This window comes from Poecilia latipinna, unplaced genomic scaffold (assembly GCF_001443285.1).
Source record: "Poecilia latipinna isolate Pla-1442-1.1 unplaced genomic scaffold, P_latipinna-1.0 Scaffold882, whole genome shotgun sequence".
NCBI classification, from domain to species: Eukaryota; Metazoa; Chordata; class Actinopteri; order Cyprinodontiformes; family Poeciliidae; genus Poecilia; species Poecilia latipinna.
Window position 1 is genome coordinate 49,427 of NW_015113498.1, and position 21,409 is coordinate 70,835.

A 21,409-nucleotide genomic window follows, 5' to 3' on the forward strand; every position below is an offset into this window, starting at 1 on the left:
GAACAAAGAAACAATGGAGGCAGGAAATGGCTGAACCCGGAGCTCTGCCCACCATGGAAATACACACCGAGGGTCCAACTTCTGTTCTGGATGCCCGCCAGCATGCTAACATGCGCACACACACACACACACACACACACACTCATGTTAACATACAGCGCTGCAGCTCTATCACTCTACCTCAGCAGGTCTGCGGTTCCTGTAACTAATCAAAGAGCAGCAGAGAGGGGAAGCTTTGTGACATTAACTCTGAGACACGCAGGGTGGGGGCTTAGTTCACTTCTAACCGTCAAAATACACCGTTCATTTATTTCTGTAATTATATTCAACTAATGATGAAAACAATCAACTTTTATTAATGATTTACTAGATTAAAATTAGTTCCAATTCAATAATAAACATTCTTTGAGTATTGTAGTTTGGCCTCCATCCAACAGAGGGCGCTGCTGGTAATCCATAAGGAGCCAGTTGATACTGAAACAAAGATGGCGGAGCGATACCAGAAAAGGAAAGAGAAATGGTCCAAACAGAATCCGGTTTGAGATGAAAAATTCATTTTATGCGGTTCTGTTTAGAAATATAAGCACTCCTACAAACTCTTTAAGGTTTAGCTAAAGCTGAGCATCATGATGGAGGAGCGTCAATTTCTCAACCAAAAGTGACTGATTTACTACAAAGGAAAGGATGTACAACAGTGTATTAGACTATGATAGATTAAAAAAGAAGCTTTTTGGCAGAAATCTTCTGCCAAATGTGAAGATTAAGCTCAGCAAATTCTAGCAAATTGTTGACTTTGAAAGTCAAATTTCCACGTTTTTTCTAGAGAATTTCTTACATTAATCTCAAATTTTTGTAGTTGTTTTCAAGCCATTTTTTGACTTTTCAAACTAAGAAATTTCCAAGTTTTTTCTAGAGAATTTCAGAGACTAAACTCAAAATTTCAGAACTTTTTCTTTCAAATTTTCAACTTTTCATAGTCAAAATTTTTTTTTTGCAGAAAACATCAGAGAATAATCTCAAAACTTCTTTTTAGCACATTTTACTTTGCTTACACTAAAGTTTTAAAGTTTTTCCTAGAGAATGTCTTTGTTTTTTTATGTACATTTTCAACATTTCAAACTCAAAAATTGTTAATTTTTCTAGACTAATCTCAAAATTTCCGTTTTTTTCTCACAAATTTTCTCAAGTTTTTTGGCAGAAATTTACCCGTCCATTTTCTATTAAGTTGAGACAGTCGTACAGCAGACAGACATCGCCACCCTACAAAAGGATCCACTAAACTGGCTAGCTGTTTCCATTATCCTGCATAATAATGGAAAGTTGAGTGGAAGGGAAAAGTGTGGTGGATAATTGCAGTCTGAAGAAAATTACAAATCAAAGGCTATTTTAGACAATTCAAGTTCACTTTTTTTCCCCATATCTGACTCTTTCACTGAAGTCTGAACAATCTAATTCAGATCTTTTCATTTATTAGTTTCCTTCGTTTTGTTGTGAAGCCTTTTTACTCGGTGACTGCATAAATCATATCAGTTGGACACATGTGAAGAGAACACCATGACCTTTAAACAGCGGATATGTAATCAGACATTGAAGCTAAGAGGCTGTCAACATTATGAATGTAGTTCAAGTGAAGGAAATGCCTCTGCAGGCTTAAGTATGCAGAAGAGCCGAGAACGGCTATTAATAGACGGAGACGTAATAAAACGTTTTGCATAAAATCAGAATAACAATAATGTGCAAAATGATATTTTCTTTCATTCTGTGTCTGTGTTGATGTAAATATAATAACATTTGTCCAGAATGTGTGTTTTGGAGTGAATTTTACTTCTTTTAATATGTTTTTTGTTAGACGTTTAAACCAAATACAGCATTCTGTGTCCCTTTTCTTCTGCCATTAAATCCTATTTAAAGCTGATTTTATCATCCAGTTTTTAATAAGAGAAAAACAATAAATCATTTAAATTATGATGCGATTAATCAAATCTAACTTCCGGTAACTCACTGGTGTGCAGCGTGGTGTTGGCCGACTCATTGTCCGTTTGGGATCGGACCTGCAGCAGGTAGGCGGCTCCAGGCTCCAGGTGATCCAACGTGCAGGTGAAAACTCCGCCGGTGGCGCCGTGCGGCCGCTCCGTTTCGTTCCGCTCTGGGACTCTGCGACACTCGGAGGCGTCCGCTCCGACGTCCGGCGATGCCACAGAGAAGGAGCAGTTCAGTCCGGCGGTGGTCAGAGTCAGAGAAACGGAGTTCGGACCGGACGCTGATCCAGATACAGAGATGCTGCAGGGAGCAGAGGCTGCAGGATGCTCTGTGGGAGCTGCACTGCTCACAACCTGCAGCAGCACACAGAGCACTTAAGCGGACTTTCAGGACAATTATGACTTTAACTTTACGCCTACACAGAACATAGATAACATTTACTGGAGTTCAGACGTTTTTCTCACAATAAAATTCAAGCAATTAACGTTTTCAAACTTTTCCGATAGATAAAAATATTACAAATGAACTAAAAAAAAGAATTTAAATTCATTATTTTGTTATATAATTTATTACTGTTATTAAAAATATCTTGACAAACATTCTACATCTTACAGCCTGGATAAAAAAAAAATTAAAATATGGGACAATATTGTATGTTTTAAAATGTCTCTCTTACACACATAGAATAGAATATGTCTTTATTGATCCTCAACAAGAAATTATTTGTTGACAAGCCACTCCATCCAAAGTGTGAAAGATTAACAAATACAAATAAGTGATATATTTAAGAAAAAATACATATATACACACACAAGTGTGATATTATAATCTAAATAAATAATAAACCTAAATATAAAATAAAAAGTACATACATGGGAATATATTTATCTATAAATGAGTATAGAAATAGAAACTAAAGTCTAAAAACTTTTAGCTTCTTTTATCAAAAATATATTTATCTTTCTTATGTTTATATTATAAAGTGTAAACTTTGGTTTAAATAAGTTTACATATGTTATTAGTGTTATTTCTAATAAAGGACAGATTAGGGCTGCAACAATTAATCCCAATTAATCTATTATTTGAATAATTGTCAACTAATTTTAATCGTTTAATCACTAACTGGAGTACACAGACTCTATAAAAGTCAATTTGCTGGATGAATAACAGGATTAAAGCAGACATGGAGCCAAAACTACAAAAAAATGGTGCGTCCACTGATCAGAGACAAAATCTCATGTTGAGTCTAAAAAATGTAACTTTTAGTTTCATGTGTCAAAAATAATTTCTTTTTCTGGTTTTGCAGTCTGATGTTTTCTGTGATTAATTCCTTAAAAGTAATTTTTTTAAAGTTTATATATTTCATTAGTGTTTTTAATAATGAACAGGTTAATCGTGATTTACTGATTATGGAGATAATCGTCAACTAATNTNAATTGATTAATCGTTAACAGATTTTTNTAAAAAGCCTGTTTACTGAAGAAAAAAACTCAGAGTGCAAAAAAAATACACAATATTTTAAAAAGTGTCAGTTTTGGCTTCACCTGGTTCAGATTCTGAACAAAAAGATGTTTTGTTTTGTAGAAACTCTGAGCTTTTGTTTCAAACTTCTAAAACGCGCAGCATGAAAAGGAAAAGCTGGATTCAGGAGCGAGAAATGCTGGAGGAAAAAAAGAGAAACTAGTGAAACCTCTACAGATGTGAGGTATGGGAACCTGTTTGGGAAGCAGGAAAAAGCAAACTTTTACAGCCAGCTTTCAAGTCTGCAGGGGACAGGTGTCCGACTCCGACAAACGGCCCCGAGGGCGGAGCGGCGCTTTGATGCCATTGTTCTGAGAAACTTTCAGGAGGAGACTTAAACCGAGACTGGAGAGAATCCGAAGGTCAAATTCCTCCTCACAGTTTCCAGACGTTGAGCTAATCTAAACATCTGATGATGATCAGGAAAAACATTGTGACAGCAGCATCTCTGCATCCTGGCACCTCGACTATTAAAACCTTCTGTCCTCAAACCAGAGATGTTTACAGGGCATTTTGTCCTAGTCCAAGTTAAGTTTCAAGTCTCCACTGACTGAAATGACTGTTTTCTGATCCGTTCTTCAACATCTAGGAAACCTCTCACTCTGCGTCGATCTGAAATCTCAGGCCGAAATTATGACATGAACATTTAATAATTATGTTTAAATATATTTATTTTTATTAAAAGTTATATTTAATCATTCAACATTTAATTAATCATCACAAAAACTGCTAAAGGTTGATTAACATTATTTTGGAAACTGATCCAATGTAGTATTTCTTTAATTAGATAAGTATAAATATATATATTTATGCTAAAAAAAAATAATAGTAAGAAACTATTATGGCTGGATTTCTGTTGTAATAATTAAACTGTATTACATTAATTCTGATTTGGATAGTTTTCTTCACAAATTTAAGGTATAAATTACAAAATTATTAATGAGACAAATTGGAGGAAGTAAATGAGTCTGAAACTGAAGGGCACAGGAAGTGCTTCTATTTTGACATTTCCAGCAGAAAGTGTAATGTAGCAGCTAGCTTAGCAGTGAGAGCGTCATGTTTATTTTGTTCTGAAATGATTCCAAGTCACAGAGTTTATCTGTTCATCTGGTCATCATTATGAAGCTAACGCACCCCATAATAATCCACCAACATCACTGGATAATAATCCAGCTCTCTGTTTCACAGTAAAACCGTTTTTAGCTCAGACATCGGCTTCCTTCAGTTTTAATCAGATAAAAACTGGGACTCGAGTCTCAGACCACGAGTCCAAGTCAAGTCTCAAGTTTTTAGGTCTGAAGTTTTATTTTTAGTTTGACTCGAGGCTCAAACTTTCACAAGTTGTCAAATTGTAAAAGCTGTAATCAGTATCTATCAAAACATCTTAATAATTTTAATGTGCACTTTTTCATCCATTTGCGTTTTATTATTTTACTTCAGTTGCAACCACTAACAATTAAGCAAGTAATTGAATTTTATTGCCATTTGTACATATTTTTTTCTTTCCATTTTTTCTTACATTTTTATAGTTAGTTTGATCAGTGACCTGCTGCAAAGCACTTTGTGTTAGTTTGTATGAAAAGTGCTCTGTTAGTAATTATTGATAAATGTGGAGGTTCCTCATCACAGGTTAAAAGACTTAAAGATCTTTAAAAAGATTCCAGGTTCAATTTATCACATCTGTCGTGGAAACTGGTCTGGATAGGAGCAAATTATAAAACATGAAACTTTAGAAGAAAAAAAACTATTTGTTCAAAGAAAGGAGAAAAATGGGAAAGTAGAAAAAGGAGGGGAAAAGGAAAAAATACAAATAGAAATCGGGAAAAGATAAAAGGGAGAAAGGGGGGGAAGAATAAAGTCAAGAAAGAAAAGAAGAATAAAAAAGAAAAAAGGGATAGAAAAAGAGTAAAAATAAAAACAGAGAAAAGGGGGAAGAGGAAAAAAATGAAAAAGAAAAATGAAAAAAGGATTAAAAGCAAAAAAGAAAAGGGGGAAAATGAAAAACAAAAAAGGGGAAGGAGAATAAAGTGAAAAAAGCAAAGAGGAAAAAAATAAAAAGGAAAAATACTGTCCAACGTGGACAGACATGAGGGGAAAAACATGTCTAACATCTGAACATGATGAATAAATTGGGACAAATTAAAGTTTCCTGAATTTAGTTTTTCTTCCTTTGCGGAGAATCAAGTAATTTGATGCAACAGATAATCAGTTGCAGCTATTTAAAGATGGCCGCTCGCCGCCGTCAGGTTTTGGGTCAAGCGGCCGCCTGTTGATTGACAGATAAAGTTCAGGGAGTTCGGAGACGACAGCGGAGCGTCCAGGACAGAGACGGGAAGAGAAGGAAGTGATCCAGAGGAAAATCAAGCTGGATAACAGAATACCAAATGCCAAACTGGTGGAGCTTCACAATCAGGCAACAATTTCAACTCATCTGGAAAAAAGAGGATTCATATGTAGCAAAACCCCAAAAACATGAAAAGGGAAACTTAATGGATCTAATCAGCAGCTACATTTGATGTGAACATGGCAGCATTGGAGTTTTAAATAAAGAAATGAGCTACAGGGAGAAGATTATCGAACTATCGTTATCACGATAAATCCTAAATCTGATTTCCATCAGAGCAGCAAATACCTATAAACTCAAAAATATAATTTAATGTAGTTAGTGTGTGCAGGTTAGTAATTAAAAAAGCTAATTCTTCATCTAACTACGTCTGTCACAATAGCAAAGTTTGGCTGAATGATAAGTTGTTTCAGAAGTTATTGCGATAAATAATGTTTTGAGACCATTTTAAGTAATAATAGCATAAAATCACAAGAAAGATCAATAAACTTTAAATTCTAATGAACATTTAACCCTGGAACTGGAAGACATTTTAAATATGCAGAATAAATAAATAAAACTACAAATGAAATGAATTATAAAGTCTCTGTAAACTAAATTATCCTTCAAATAAAGGAGTCAGAATGAAAACTTTTATTATCCAGTTTTTGGTAGAAAAAGAAAAACAATAAATCATACAAATTGAAATTATTGAGCTTGTTTTAATTTATAATGCTATTAATTACTGATTACTGTGTCAGGCCTACATATAACTGATATGTTGGATTTCAAATAATTTTGTGTTTTTGTGTTTGCATCATTTGATAAACAGCAAAGTAGTTTTAAATTATCTTCATCACGATAAAAACCACAAAATACAGTAAAACACAGACTTTAGTTTCCTCTAAAACTTTCCTAAAATATTCAAGTTAAATTCTGATTCAGACTTCAGGCTTTGTAATTTGAAGTATTTTTAAGAAGTAATTTTTGGCCATTTTATTAGAAAATTTCCATTTACTTCTCGAGTTAATGCTTTGGTGCACAAATAACAGATTTCATGACCCAGAATAAAAGAATAAAAGCCAGAAAACGCCTTTTAAATAAAGTTTCTAAACAAGAAAAAGCTATCTCAAATGTTTTCTTCTAACGAGATGATCAGACGTAATGAAACATTATTTCTCTGAGAGTTTTTAGCCAAGATAAAAATGAAAATAAGTGACTCATCTTTATCTTCTACCTCATGTTTTGTTTTGACTTTTTTTTACTTTGAGAAAGTTGAGAAAAACTGAGAACAACAAACAGCTTGAATTGAATTTGAGGCAAAAGGAAGAACAGCAGCAATGGAAACTGGTTCTACTGTAGCCTGTCTTGTAAAATTTGACACATTTTCCCCTGAATCAGCATAAAGAATTGGGTAAATGTTGTCCTGGTTGTCTGGACTGACCTGCAGCAGCAGCGAGGCGAACCCCAGGCAGCAGGAGAAACTTCCAGCTTTACATTTCAGCATTTTGATCGTCCTTCAGATCCACAGCCGGAGCATGCACCACCATAATCCTGAGGTCCGAGATGTTTTAAAGACTGATACTCCCTCCGTTTGGCGTCTTCGATGGAAACAAACACAAAGTGTCCTGCGAAACAAAGTAATTCCTTATTTCGAGTTAATTGGTCAAAGGGAAACTTTTGGTGTCCATCCTGGACTCAGAGCTCCTCAGACTGGACCCTTTCCTCTCAGCAGCGGAACGCCTCGCTCTTCCTGTCTGTCCGAGGTGTCGACGCTCCGACTCTAACGGACTTCCTCACTCTGAGTCGCACCAAAAGCTGGTCTACACACAGACTAATAATAGGTCCTGCTGCCACCGCCGCAGCACACCTAGCTGCTCACACAACAGAGGTAGAGGATAAAAGTATAGCGAGAGCGACGGATAAAAACGTCCATTTCTGGAGAATAAAATTAGAACATTTATTCCTACTTTAAATAGAAACAATTAAACATCAGATGCTCATGAATGGAGCATCATTACTCAGCATTTTGAAAGTTTAATTATTGAAATAATCGTCAACTAATTTGGTTATTGGTTAATTATGACTGATCTAATTAATCCTGATTATTAAAATACTCAACTAATTTAGTAATCACAAGTAATTAGGAATTGATTAATCACAATTAATTATATACATTATGATTAATCAATTATTAAAATACTCGTCAACTAATTTAATTTATTAATCGTTTAATTGTTATGTAGAGTATACAGACTCAAAAATATTTAAATAAAGACACTTTTGTCTGTAAATATGTGGCATATTTTCTTTTCACCTGAATCAAATTCATTAAAGGAATGTTTGATTATTGCATTTTTGGCAGTAAAATGTTTATTTAAAAAAAGGAAGTAAATATGTGTTTAATTACATCATTAATGCATTTCTAATACTGTACAAAAAAGACATAAGTGGTTAAATAAAAAATGTGTATGATGTGCCATTTATTTCTGTCTGATTCATCAATTAATGGTCAGAATAATTGATACAGTAATAAACAGACATAAAGGTAAAAAATTTCCTGTTGACTGATTACAAATAAGTTTTTTTCCCCCATGTTTTAAGAGTTCACAAATATTCTTTTATTTAAATGTAAAATTCTCATAAGAAAAATGCATCTTTAGTGGGACAAAATGTGTAAAATATTTTTAATGAGAATAAGACATTTGACTAAAATCAGTAGCATTTATTGCATAAATAATCCTACCACCTCTAGTCAGCTCAGCAATTTGCACTCAAAGGTGTTTTTTTTGATTCAACCAGAAAAGTAAAAATACTTTTATTCTTGCGGCATTCAGCTCATTTCCTTTGAACATTATCCTGAGATTGTTTCATTACAGGAACGTCCGACTCATAGCATATTTTAAATATATCAGCGCAGCTCTCATTGTTACAACTCAATGAGTCATAAATGTGTTGGCTGCAAGCTGACACTTAATTTAAGTCACAAATGTTGGAGTAAACTCTTTTGTCAGCCATTGTTGCAGGTTAAAGGCCAAACTCTTTTTGTTTCAGCTGGTTTGACTACATTTAGTCATCCACACCTCTTTCCTTCCTTCCTGCTGCCCTCTTTGCTGTTTCTAGGAATAAAAGCTGTGCTGCATCACAAAATGCCAACCAGCAAAGCTAAACGAGCATTTTCCAACTTACACTGACCTTTTAATGTTTAATGTCCAAACTTTTTGTCTCGCGCGCCAAAAAAATATCATTTTTGGAAACTATTACCTATTCAACTGAGCATAAACTATTATAATTAAATAAATAATCTGATTTTTTTGTTGGAAATTAATCTTTCAATGTTTTTACTTGTTAAATGAAAAGCTTTCAGTTTGCTTTTTATTTTGGGCTCAATTAAAAAAACTTAGAAAATATCTTGTCAGTTCACTCCAATAAAAAAATATTTTGTCAGTTCACTTCAATACATCAGTCTTCATCTGAAAACACTTGCTGTGTTTAGCGAAGTTTTAATACATCAATTAAAAACAAATTCGGGTGAATTTGGGAATATGTGGTCCTAGTTACCATGACAACAGAAGAAAACAAGAAAGCTTGGAAAAGATGATCACTTTGTGTTGTGTTGCATCTAGGTAAATTTTAGTAGTTTTGTCATAATTTATTCTCTAACTGTGATCGCACAGAATGAACCCGGGGCCCAGAAATGGCCCTCACTCCTCACTTTGAACATCTTTGCTCCAAAGTAAAGTCAGCAATAAAATAAATAAATAAAAATAAATACGGCAGGACTGGAGTCATGTTGTTGTGAAGACACCACAGTTTTTCTCTTCAGCGTATTTATTGCACAGATTACAGGTAACGATATATATGAGGGTAGAGTAGATACGGTTACACCACTACTCAGTGGCTAATGTTCTGGACCATTAACAACATTCAAGTTAGCTTGTAGTACATTATAAGTCATGTTTTATACGTATATTAGTTAGACCGTAGTGCATTAATCAACATCAAGTGATGACTGATGATTCGTTGTGTCCAAACAGTTTAAAGGGACCCTAAGTTAACTTCATGACAAATTTATTTGTCATGAAGTTAACAGTGAACCACAAAGTTACAACAGAATGATGTTCTAAGCAGCTTTTATTCAGGATTAGCTCACACCATTTTAGCTAGCTGAAGTGTCATTAGTGATTAAATTGTTTTTTTAGATGCTCAAAAACACTACAGAGAACGTTTTAGATTAGTTATGTAAGAGTTGTGCATTTGGGCACAATTACTGATTTATAGTTGATCAAATCCGTTCTTAGGTTAGCCAACGCTCGCTAAAAAGAAGCTAGCTCAAACCGGTTTAAACCAGATCAAACCAACTGTTTCCAGCTTCGCAGAGTTTCCTTCAACAGCTTTTGATTTCAAGGCTAGTTTCCAGGTTTGGTTTGGCTTTTTTTGCTGTCGTTTTTGTTTGTTTCTATCTGATTTAATTTAACTAGCCAAATTAGAACAGAAAGGACAGTTTAGTTATATTTTATTTTCCCTTTCACAGCTTCATAATAAAATTTCTGTTGACTTTGGGTCACTTTTTAAGTCTTAGTCCAAATAATTTGGTTATACCAAAAACAGGATCAGATTAAAAAAAATTGTAAAAAAAATAAAACAAATTTAGCTGGTCATCATCGACAAACATGGATCGCAACAGAAGAGGCTAATTTGTGAAAAGGCCAACAAATTAAGCACATGGTGCCATTTTAGTACTTTTGGAAATTGTCTTTCCTTTTTTCATAAAACCGAGAACCTAAATGTTTGTTTTTGTCAAACGAGTTGCGATAAATCAACTGTAGTTTGGGAAAGTTTAATTAAAATTTTAAAAATATGCTAACTCGTTAACATTTATGTTCCCGGCCGCTTTAATTTATAACTATATTGATTCTCTCTTCCAACTCAAACCATTTAGGGTCCATTTAACCTCAAGTACACAACATGTACCACATCCTAGTATACAGACACAATACTACGTCAGAGGCAGTGTGTGTTGTACCAGCTCCTGCAGGGGGCGCTGAGATAAACTCACTCTCACTTCGGTCAGGGCCGTTACTCCAACGTCTGACTTTCCATCCGGTCCCTGAATGAGCCCGAAGTGAAAAGAGAGCATGACGGTGTTCCCAGGAGGCAGGCTGGGTTTTGTAGTCCAAAGTTTCATGTCCCATGATTGTGTCATAATGAAAGAAGTAAATAAAAATATATCTGTACATAGAAAAAGTTTTTTTCTTCTTTGCGGTCTGTCTAATTCGGTCCCAACAATCCCAGTTTTAGCAGCAAGACACTTGTGTTTGTGGCAAATGGATTGAAATTCAACTCCACACACAAGTTTAATAGCACTTATATGTACAGGTACTGTACAGGTGGTCCCGTTCACACAGAGAGCCAATCAGACGCTAGAGTAGCTCATGTTCTTCGTTACTGGCATTACATTAGAAATCTAAGCTCCATGAAACACTGGAAACAAACATAAAACATTTCAATATTTCAGCTTCATCACAATCTGCTCTAAAATGCACAATTACATTTTTATTTTTTTTTTATAATTTCTTAATTGAAACACTTTGGATCATATTTACTTGTTTATATGTGTTTTTTCTCTCCTCATTTTGATACATATGGGTTTCCACTTGGCTCTTGCTAACCTTATCAAAGAAAATTAGGTTTGTAGAATGAAAAAATGGTTAAGAAATATGGTTAAAAACATGTAAAAATAAACATATTACTTTGACGCAGCAAAATAATGTATTACAACAGAACACTGATGAAAATCCTGCACCACTGCTTCAGATTATTTCACATTTTTTGGTTTAAAGCGGGGTTACCATCACCGTTGGAGTGTAAAGATTTTTATTAAACTATATTTCTTTAACAGTAGTTATATGGATAATGCAACAAGTCTAGAGAGCACATCTTTAACTTCTTAAGGTAACATTTTTAAGAATTAAACACGGAAAAGTTGATGAAAATATATATATATATATTTAATGTTTTTTTTTATTTAGGTGGATTTTATTTGACTTTTTTCTGGATTTATTACAAAAAATAGCAAATCAAATCTGATGTTTCTGATGAATAAACATGACTGGGATAAAACCAGATGATAAAAAACTAAAGTGAAGCGGCCATTTTCTAATAATAATAATAGTTTATATTCTCCTTTTATGTCTGAAAATTGGATGGAAACAAAACCAAACTTTTTTATGAGATCTATCCATTTTGTTTCGTTAAACATCTTTTTTCTACCATCAAATGTTTCATTATTTTTTATTTTTAACCAATGCAGCTCTGGCTCTCTGACTGCATTTATTGCAGAGTAAAAAAGTAAATATTTTACAAACATTATTAGCAATTGTTTGAACTAAATATTGCATCAAAAAGGCGAGTCATCTACAGCAACTATTTGCTTCAACGTTAAAGCATACAACACGGAGCTACTAAAGCTAAAATCAACTAATTGCTTCCTTTGCAGCAGAAGCTTATTATCCAACTGGGAGCTTTAAACATTTATTTTATGGCTGAAAAAAGCTCCATGTAGGCGCTCAGAACCAGTAGATTAAACTGGATTATTATTATTATTATTATTATTATTATTATGACTAACTGACAAAAACTAAAGTTCAGCACCCAGGAGAAACTGTCTAATTTGAATGTGGTTTGGTTTACATGTCATCCAATAAACCGTTTCCAGTGCTAAACTGGTTTAAGTCCTTGGTTAGCACCAGCCAATATTTTCAGTTAACTGTGTAAAAATATATACGACTCAGTTCTTTTTTATATATATATGTGCAGACATCAGTAAATCCCGCTGTAAAAGTTGCGTTAAAATCCACTTGTAGTTGAAAGTAGCCTTACTGGCGATATTGCAGGGAAGGCTGAGATAAATGCGTTATTTTGAATTTGTGTTACATTTAGTGTAACTAACCCTAAAATCAACTTATTTTTGACATTAAATTGCCCATATTGGTTATTTAGGGTTTTATAACTTTATGTCTCTGTTCAAATTTCGACCTTTTTTTGTGTAAATTTGTTTTCTTCTGGAATATTTTGCATAAATCCGTCTCAGTGCTGCCCCCATAGGTTGAACGATGGCTACTGCAGTTGAATTCTTCACTCTAGAAGAATTTATCGTTTTTAATCATTTATTGTAAAAATCCCTCATCATGATAAGAATTTTGATTTATTGTCTCAATAAGTTCCAATTAATGATGTTACAAAAACAAAACTGGCATTATGTAAACATTATTTTTACTTGTTTCTCCACTGTTGGAGCCACAAGAGAGCCAGCAAATTTGAAAATATGATTAAATGTAGTAACTGTGTGCATTTTCAGGGTTTCTGCAGGTTTCACCAACTATAATTTCAGATTTTTGAATACTTTTTAAAACCATAATGAATTGTTTTTAAGACCTATGATACGAATTTCATCCAGAAAACTGGTGTGAAATTTGCGGTTACAAATGACAGACACAAAAAAGCTACTCAGCTTTTTATAGCTAGCTTTTTCCATCTGGGTGCCTCAGTGTTTTTTGTCAGTTTGTCATAAAAAAATAAAATAAAATAAAACATGACTGAAAAATGAATTTAGTAATTCTAAAAAGTCACTTTCGCTTAATTTTGAACCTTTTAAAAAGCATTTAAACACAAAAACGTTTAAACAAGGTAAAGTTTAACTCATTCACTTCTGTATTTTCAGATGGTTTAATGATGTTTTGGATTGTCTGGCAACTTAATGATTATCGTAAAATCCTGGACGCGTTTCGGATAATATTCTGTCAATTTCCCACTTGGATTTTTAAAAGTGAATGAACATAAACATGATAAAAGATGCCAAAAATGTAAAACATTTCTCAATGTAAACCCTGTTGTTAAACAAGACGATTTCCATGTGATGAAATTCCAGAGTAAATTGCAAAAACAGGGATAAATATTTCCACAGCAGCTACAACTAAACCAGGTAACAGTCATTTTCCAATAGTTTTCTGAGAAGAACTTCACATTACAAAAGAATTTAAAATCCTATTAGACACAGAGAGACGTGTCCAGTCAGTTTCTCTAAAAACCATCCATAGTCGGCTGGGCGACAGAAGTCCATCGAGCGCCAAAAAAAAGAAGAAGAAGAAGAAGAAGGGGTACATCCCGAGTGTTGAAGTTTACCTTCCCCTCTTTTCTTCTCCAGTCTCTGCTCACTAAATCACCCTTCAGTCTCAGAGTCTCCCCCTGGTGGCAGAGAACTTCCAAAGCTCATGAGACGTTTCCGTTAACAGCCGAGGTCGGAGGTCAGAGGGCGGCGGGAGGCAGGCACTCACTGGCCGGATTCAGCCGACAGCCGCGCCTCGTACAGACTCAGGGCGTGATGCACGAACTCGTACTGCTCACCTGTTTGGATCATACCTCCTCTGCCCAAAAGGGAACACAAAACTCTGGTTACCATTTATTTAAATAACCTAAAATGCTACATTAAAGCTAGGCTGACTTTATATTACTTTATACTTGTCTATTTCCTTATTTTTTTGGACCGCATCACACTGAACATCACAACTTTACAGGTAGATTTTTTTTAATTACTCTCAATTAAGGCAATTATTAATGAATCTAGTAAATATAAAGTTTGTTATTTGAAGCAGAAATAAACATTACAGGTAAGTTACTGACAAAGTGTTTGAAGTGCTTCAATGAGCTGAAAATGAAGCTTAAAAACTTCGAGATAAATAAGAGAAAATCTAAACCATAAGTGCAAATTATGTAGAACAGAATATGTATGGTTTGAGTTATAAAGGCATAACTGAAATTATTGTTTACTTTAGGGCTGCAAAGAATCAACTGCCAATTACTGGCTTACTAGATTTGCTTAGACCTTCTTTTAGCATTGTAGTTTGGCTGCCATCCAGCAGAGGGCGCTGATGGTCATTCTGAGGCAGAACCAGATGATACAGAAACAAAGATGGAGGGGCCATACAAAACGGATTTCAGTTTACTAAGATATTTGTACTTGAAACTAGAGAAAATACTTGGTAAGATTTTTTTTGTGTTTTTGCAGTGTAGCTGCAACCAGAGGCTCAGATAATGAGCTTTCTGACGTCTCTCAGAGTTTTAAGCTGTTTTTACCTGTCGGCTCGGAGCTGGCAGGTGATGTTTAGCACGTCCACCACCCCCTCCACCTGCAGCTGCCGGCAGCCTATCGTCGTGGCGATGAAGCATCCCGTCCGGCCAATCCCAGCACTGCAAACACAGGTTGAGTGTTTTCAGTGTTTTCAGACATTTTATCGGCAGTGGGAGCAAAACTTGAGTCGGTACCTGCAGTGGACGATGACGGGCCCCACACAGGCGGCGGTGCGTCTCTCAGCCTCAACATCAGCCATGAGCTGCAGCAGCGGCAGCGCCGAGTCCGGGGTTTTGTGGTCAGGCCACGATGTGTACCAGTAATGCTGCAGGACGCGGGTTTGATTCCCACACTGCTCAGAGACACAGGAGAGGAAAGAACTGAACCTGAAGCCGGGTTCATCATCACTCTGCAGGGGAAAGGAGGGCCTACCTTCAGCACGAGGCTGCGGGTGGCGTAGTGCTCACACTCCCTGATGCCGTTCACCAGAACCTCCACCTTCCCGTAGATCCCCCTCTTCTCCGGCCAGTACAGGACACACTTCTGCAGACACACAGAGCACATAAATCTAAATCGGATATGTACGATATATTTATCCCATAAACAGAGCGCTGCTGTGTGGCGTCTACATAACATCTGTCATAAGACTACCTTCACTTTTCCACGTAGAACAATTTCTGGGTGACGTGAATATTAAAATTAAACTGTTCTGCAGCCCATTTTTGCATTTTGTATTTCTGGTTCAAGGCTAAAACTGAAAATACAAAAAACAAAACCTTCTTGGTATTTTGCATCTGATTCAAAATGATCAGTTTTTCATTGCTTGGTAGTGAACTAAATGGATGGATGATGAAGGGATTGTCCTCCTCCTGTTACCTCGTTCTTCTCCTTCAGCTTGGTGATCATGACGATGACGGGCGACTCCTCCTGCCACGCCATCTGCCAGAAGTCGTTCACCGTGTTCACCATGGGGCCCTGAGTGGCGATGAAGGCCCTGCTGTCGCCTAGGTAACCCTAAAAAAGAGCCACCGCAGTTTTACTCTGAAATCTTACATTTTTTTTACATTTATTCACATAAATACAAAGTGCCCCGTGTTTTTGAGCCCACCCTGGGGAAAGTTTTCTCCCAGTCAGCTTCAGAGATATTATGTACAGTACGACAAAGAGTTCAAGTGTGACAGTTTAAACTGTTTCTGCAGAGTTTCCTGACAGGAAGGCGCTCCATTGTGTGAAAGTCTGAGAGCAGCATTACAGACTGCAGCGGGAGTTCACTTTCACAACGTTTCAACACGAGGAATCCAGAAGAACAAAGAAACGCTGCAGACATTCCAGGTTAATGACAGAGTCCTTCACGGTTTGGGTTTTTATTTTCCTTCTCAACTGATGGAGAAAAACAGACAAAACATCCCAGAGACGCAGACACAACAACCTAAAACTCAATGCAAATTTTCAGATTCTCATAATTTGTTCTGTCTGGTAAAAGTATATTAGTTATTAGTAACATATGATTATATGATAAAAACATGAAAAAACAAGAAAGAAACATTACAATAAAGGACAGTAATAAAAGATGAAATACAGACCAAAATTAATCAATTTTCCAGTCATTATTAATCAAAACTAACTAAACAGATGGGTTTTAGTAATGATTTAATGGAACTCATTGTTTCAGCTGTTTTGTGGTTTCTGGGAGTTTGTTCCAGATTTGTGGTGCATAGAAGCTGATTGCTGCTTCTGCATGTTTGGCTCTGGTTCTGGGAATGCAGATCTTTAATGTGTTGTGGTGTTACAACATTCAGTGATTTATAAACTAACAGGACAAGTTTATTCTGTGAGCTACAGAGTGTTTTAGTCAAAATGTCTGCAGCAGAGTTCAGATTTTTTTAGGCAGACCTGTGAAGACTTGTAATGAATGTGACTACAAAAAAGTGCATGGATGAGTTTCTCTGGGTCTTTCTGAGACATGAGTCCTTTAATCCAGGAATGTTGTTCAGGTGGTAAAAGTCTGTCTTTGTAACTGACTTTATGTGTCTCTGAAGGTTCAGATTTCAGACCTGATCTCTAGTTTCTAACTATAATAACTGAAGCTACATGCTGTTATTAGATGGTTCCTTTTTTCCCTCTCAATAAATCTTCAGCTCTACAATAAATATTTCCAGATCAATCAAAAAATTGGGTTTTATAAATCTCTACTTCAGATATGTTCTGTAAAATTCAATATTTTTGTCACCGAAAACTGTTTGCAAATAGACAGGAGGTGCAAAAAAATGCCACAAAATTATTCATGGTCACGCCCAGTGAGCATAATGATTGGAAAAAAATCAACAAAATACACAATTAGATAAATAAATACAGCTAATAGTTCAATAAAACTTTACACCAACTGACTGAAATTTTGTGGATGACAGTTGCTACTCACTCTTATGTAGTTGGCATTGATGTAGGAACTCAGAAGATCATTGCAGCTCTTTGACTTCAGGATCACTCTGGAGTGAGGATCTAAGACAAAAAGAAAAGGTGAGGAAAAGAAAGAGAACGGGCGAAGTGAAACATTTTAGACTCCATTTGTTTCAAAGCTTAAACTCTGGTATATTTTATTTAATACCTGATAAAGACTCTGACTAGGAATTTGAATGCTACATAGTAGAGCTGTGGATTGATGTCTTTTGGTTCAACTGCTACAAAATCTAGAGTCGGCATTGTGTGGAGTCTCAGGACGTGGAAGTTCTTCCATATCACTGAGGCCGGATCATTAAGAGGCCAGAATCCTGAAGTAAAACCTAAACACAAACACAAAACCACCAACAGGGCTTTGTGTTTGTGAAGCTGTAAGAAATCTTTAGTTTTCTTTCTAATTCAATAAAAAAATACTTTATTTATCCCAAATTTCTGCCAGAATTTGTATCATCAAAGTAACTTCAAAGAGTCGTTTTGGATGGTAATCCTGTGGGCAGGAAGGATCTCCAGTAGCAGTCAGTCTTGCAACAAATCTGAAAAGGCCTCTGACTGAAGATTGTTGCAAGCATCTCAATACCCAATAAGCAGAGATGATACTCTACAGTAACATGTCCATTGGCTAACAGATTTAGCTTAACTTTAGCCCAACATGCTGCCACCATGTGGGGCATAAATATGTTTAGTAAATCGGTAGAAAATTTGATGCCAAAGATACATTTACGATAAAAACCGACAGGCTTATAATGAAGCCTTGAGGAACTCCATATGTCAGCGAAGCTGAAAACTGGATCCACATGTTGCTGTCTCAGTTCAACTGATTTATCGTGTTGATTTTACATAATTAGTGACCAGTAAAGGTGTTTAAAGTTTAAATGTCACTGTGAAAGATCAAAGCCCTAATTAGGAAACAGCTCCTTTAAACCCTGAACTCCTGACCCAGGTGAAGTGCTTAGGATCGATTAGCAGGGATTACTCTGGATTTGACAGATCCGTCACAGCAGATCGGCAGACCTGTTAGGACTGACCACAGCCCTGCACAGCACAATGAACACTTTGCAAAGAAAACAGAAAGTGGACCACAGGAAGAGATCTGATTGACAGCAGCTTTAGGTGAACATTCCTTTCTCCTGATTGGCTGCAGGAAGGAACACTCCTGTTTCTGATAACCTCACCTCCCACCCTACAAAACATGAGTGCACAATCCAGAAATTGTTCATTATGTAACATTTTAATCAGAGTAAGTGTCCGACTGTGAGAACAAACTGTGCTCAGAGTAAAATTATTGGAAGTGGGAGGGTGAAATATTCCCTGTCTTTGGGAATGTTAACCTTTGACAACTTCTTGGTTCAAGAGACAATGAGATGTTTTGGAAGAGTTGCTGCTTCTTAGCAACATGGAGGACTTACTGGGCAGAATGGTCTTATATCTGTTCTTAGTGCCGTGGTTTGGGATATCCAGCTCCTTAGGGTCGATAAAATTCATTGGGATTTCCTGAGATGGGAGAAAAGACGGGCGTTAGTGACAACATGTTACCCTCAAGATAAACTGAACATCATAGACACTGATCGATCATGTTTACGACGAGGCAATCTGAACCTGATGACCTCTGGAATCGTATCTTCTGGTTCATACAAACTAGTCTGATTAGCCGGAGTAGTTTTTATGCATCTGAGGTGGAAAACCACAAAACTGAAAAAGGCCAAACAAAGAGAAAATCTGTGAAAAATGGGCCTCAAGAAATTTCCATGTCTGCACAAAATGACTTTTTTCCCCTTCAAGCAGCTCTACTTCCTGGGTTCTGGTTAATTCTTCTTTGGATTTTGGCTAAATTTCACACGGATTCCTTTACCGGATCAAATTCTAGATACCAAAGCTGAACAGACTCCGGATGTTGAACTAGTAACTTGCTATGAACAAATTCCTATTCCAGAATCTAAATATATTCCTATTTCCTCACACAGATACCCATAAAATGAACAGACATCAGTTCTAAACAATTTCTGAACTGTAATCAGATCCCCATCATTGAGCAGATTCCTGATCATATTTCTATGTTTAAACAAAATCTTTAAGCATTTCTTTACTTTGATCAGATTCCTGAGTGAACTGATAGCTAAATATATTCTGACTGAACAAAGTTTCCTGCCTCTAAGAGATTCATAAACATGTTTGTTCTTTAGCTTCCTGAATCTGAAAAGATTCCAGAAAAGTTTTTTGCCATTTTTTCTACTTTTATTTACTTTGTAAAAATGAAAGGTGACCTATAAGCTTCCTTGAACAGGTTAGGATAGATCTATAGGTGATATAAAACATAAATGTTTTTGCACAAAATCATTCTCAAATAATGAGATTTTATTCTGCTCAGTTCAGAATGAGCTCTTTTAAAGCGTCTTGTCACTTTAAATCGAAATAAGCTGCTGCTGGCCACGCCCCCAACTCAACGTTTCCACTCCAGCTGGCCAAACGTGTTGGAACTCCGTTGGGGTTGCTAGGTAACGGGCAGGACTCTGCTAGAGTTGCTAAGTAACTGAGCAGTGCCCTTCGAATGCGACTTGACAATTGGGAGGTTTCTGAAACGTCTCATTTTCCAGACACCAAAAAACATTAACTAGGGTTTTTTTTAAGTGCTTGGACTGTTTCTAGAAGCAGCTGAGGTCCAAATTGAAGTATAAAAACAAGCAGGATGAGAATTTTCATAATAATTCCCCTTTAAAGCGATTGTGTTCATGCTTTTCAGCACTCGTCCTGACATGGGAAAGGTTTAAAGAAATTTAAATAACTTAACTAATCCTTCGGTGAAGATAAAAGGTTCTTCTAATATGTATAAAATAAATACAAACATTGTGTAGTTTTCATCAGCACATCTAAAATGTGTTTCTGTGGAGTAATAAACCGTTTAAACGGACTCACAGCGAACTCGACGTGCAGCTTGTGCGTGTTGCTGACGACGTCACGAAGCTGTTGCCGTGTCAGCGGTCGTCCGGCCGACAGCAGGTACTCTCGGGCCGCCGTCTCTCTGGGGGTTACCACGGAAACATTGAGGGGTTCCACCGATCCGAGAGCCGACATGTCCAGCACCAGGGACACGTTAGAGCCCCGTCTGCGCAGGAAGGATGGGAGAGGACACATGGATTAGTGTCAGGAGTGGAAAGTCTCTCGCTTCCTTCCTGAGTTTTATTGGAAGTTTAAGACTTTTAGGATTTATGGCTCAAAAGGAAACCTGATAAAACTGATGATAGATGGAGGTTCTTTCACTTCAGTGAGGTTAAAGCTTAATATTTCAGTTCATGAGAACATCAGGCCAAGGGAATTACGACTCTTAAGCTCTGTCCAGATAAGTTTCAAACTCTATAAAAATACTTAGTCCACACATAGTCGGATATCTGGAAAATTGAATACATTTTTATGCGTTTTGGCCTTTCATCCACACAAAAACCCCACTGAAAGTCATGAAAGACAATTTCCACACGTCTGTGACAAATAAAGCACCAATACATCCACATACTTTCTTTTTGACATGATTCTCAGTCAGTATAGTCTTGTGTTTTATTAACTTCACATTCTAATAATTTAAAAGTAGTTCAACCTATATGTCCACACCAATGAATCTCCTGTTTTATTCCTAATGGGAAGTTGTGATTGTTTTGAAGGACTCTGATTGGCTGACAGGTTTTAGCCTTGTGCTATACTGCCCCCTATGGGTTTGGCATGTTTACAACAACGCTCACAGCAAAACTTTTCTGAAACCGATACTGTGTGTATGATTTTATTTTATTTTATTTATGTGGCGGATTAATTAGTTTTTATAAAGACCTGGCAGTGTGTGTACAAGGCTTCAGGAAAACAAATATAACTTAAAAATGTCATGTGTCTGTGAAGCTAATATTTACACAGATAGCGTTAGCTTAGGTTGACTGGGACGTTTACAACATCACTGCTGCAGATTCAGCAGCTTTCCTGACATTTTTCTGTTGCTCTCAAACATCGGTGTCATAGCA

The 21,409-nt window shown here is 36.2% G+C and overlaps 2 protein-coding genes across 3 annotated transcripts in view; both read right to left on the reverse strand.

The window, feature by feature from the left end:
- ptprb (protein tyrosine phosphatase receptor type b) overlaps positions 1 to 7,634 on the reverse strand; it is a 35,489-nt gene extending 27,855 nt beyond the window's left edge. For both annotated transcript variants that reach the window (XM_015048408.1, XM_015048407.1), the window contains exons 1-2: positions 7,269 to 7,634; positions 2,003 to 2,333 (exon numbers count right to left, since the gene is read on the reverse strand). In XM_015048408.1, coding sequence (XP_014903894.1) covers positions 2,003 to 2,333; positions 7,269 to 7,331 — 394 coding nt within the window. In that variant the 5' untranslated portion in view covers positions 7,332 to 7,634. The remainder of the gene's footprint in view (positions 1 to 2,002; positions 2,334 to 7,268) is intronic.
- Positions 7,635 to 10,023: 2,389 nt separating this feature from the next.
- Positions 10,024 to 21,409, reverse strand: part of ptprr (protein tyrosine phosphatase receptor type R) — a 32,423-nt gene continuing 21,037 nt past the window's right edge. Inside the window, exons 10-17 of the mRNA XM_015048410.1 lie at positions 20,322 to 20,511; positions 18,818 to 18,902; positions 17,374 to 17,453; positions 15,831 to 15,968; positions 15,387 to 15,497; positions 15,149 to 15,306; positions 14,960 to 15,073; positions 10,024 to 14,250 (exon numbers count right to left, since the gene is read on the reverse strand). Coding sequence (XP_014903896.1) covers positions 14,157 to 14,250; positions 14,960 to 15,073; positions 15,149 to 15,306; positions 15,387 to 15,497; positions 15,831 to 15,968; positions 17,374 to 17,453; positions 18,818 to 18,902; positions 20,322 to 20,511 — 970 coding nt within the window. The 3' untranslated portion in view covers positions 10,024 to 14,156. The remainder of the gene's footprint in view (positions 14,251 to 14,959; positions 15,074 to 15,148; positions 15,307 to 15,386; positions 15,498 to 15,830; positions 15,969 to 17,373; positions 17,454 to 18,817; positions 18,903 to 20,321; positions 20,512 to 21,409) is intronic.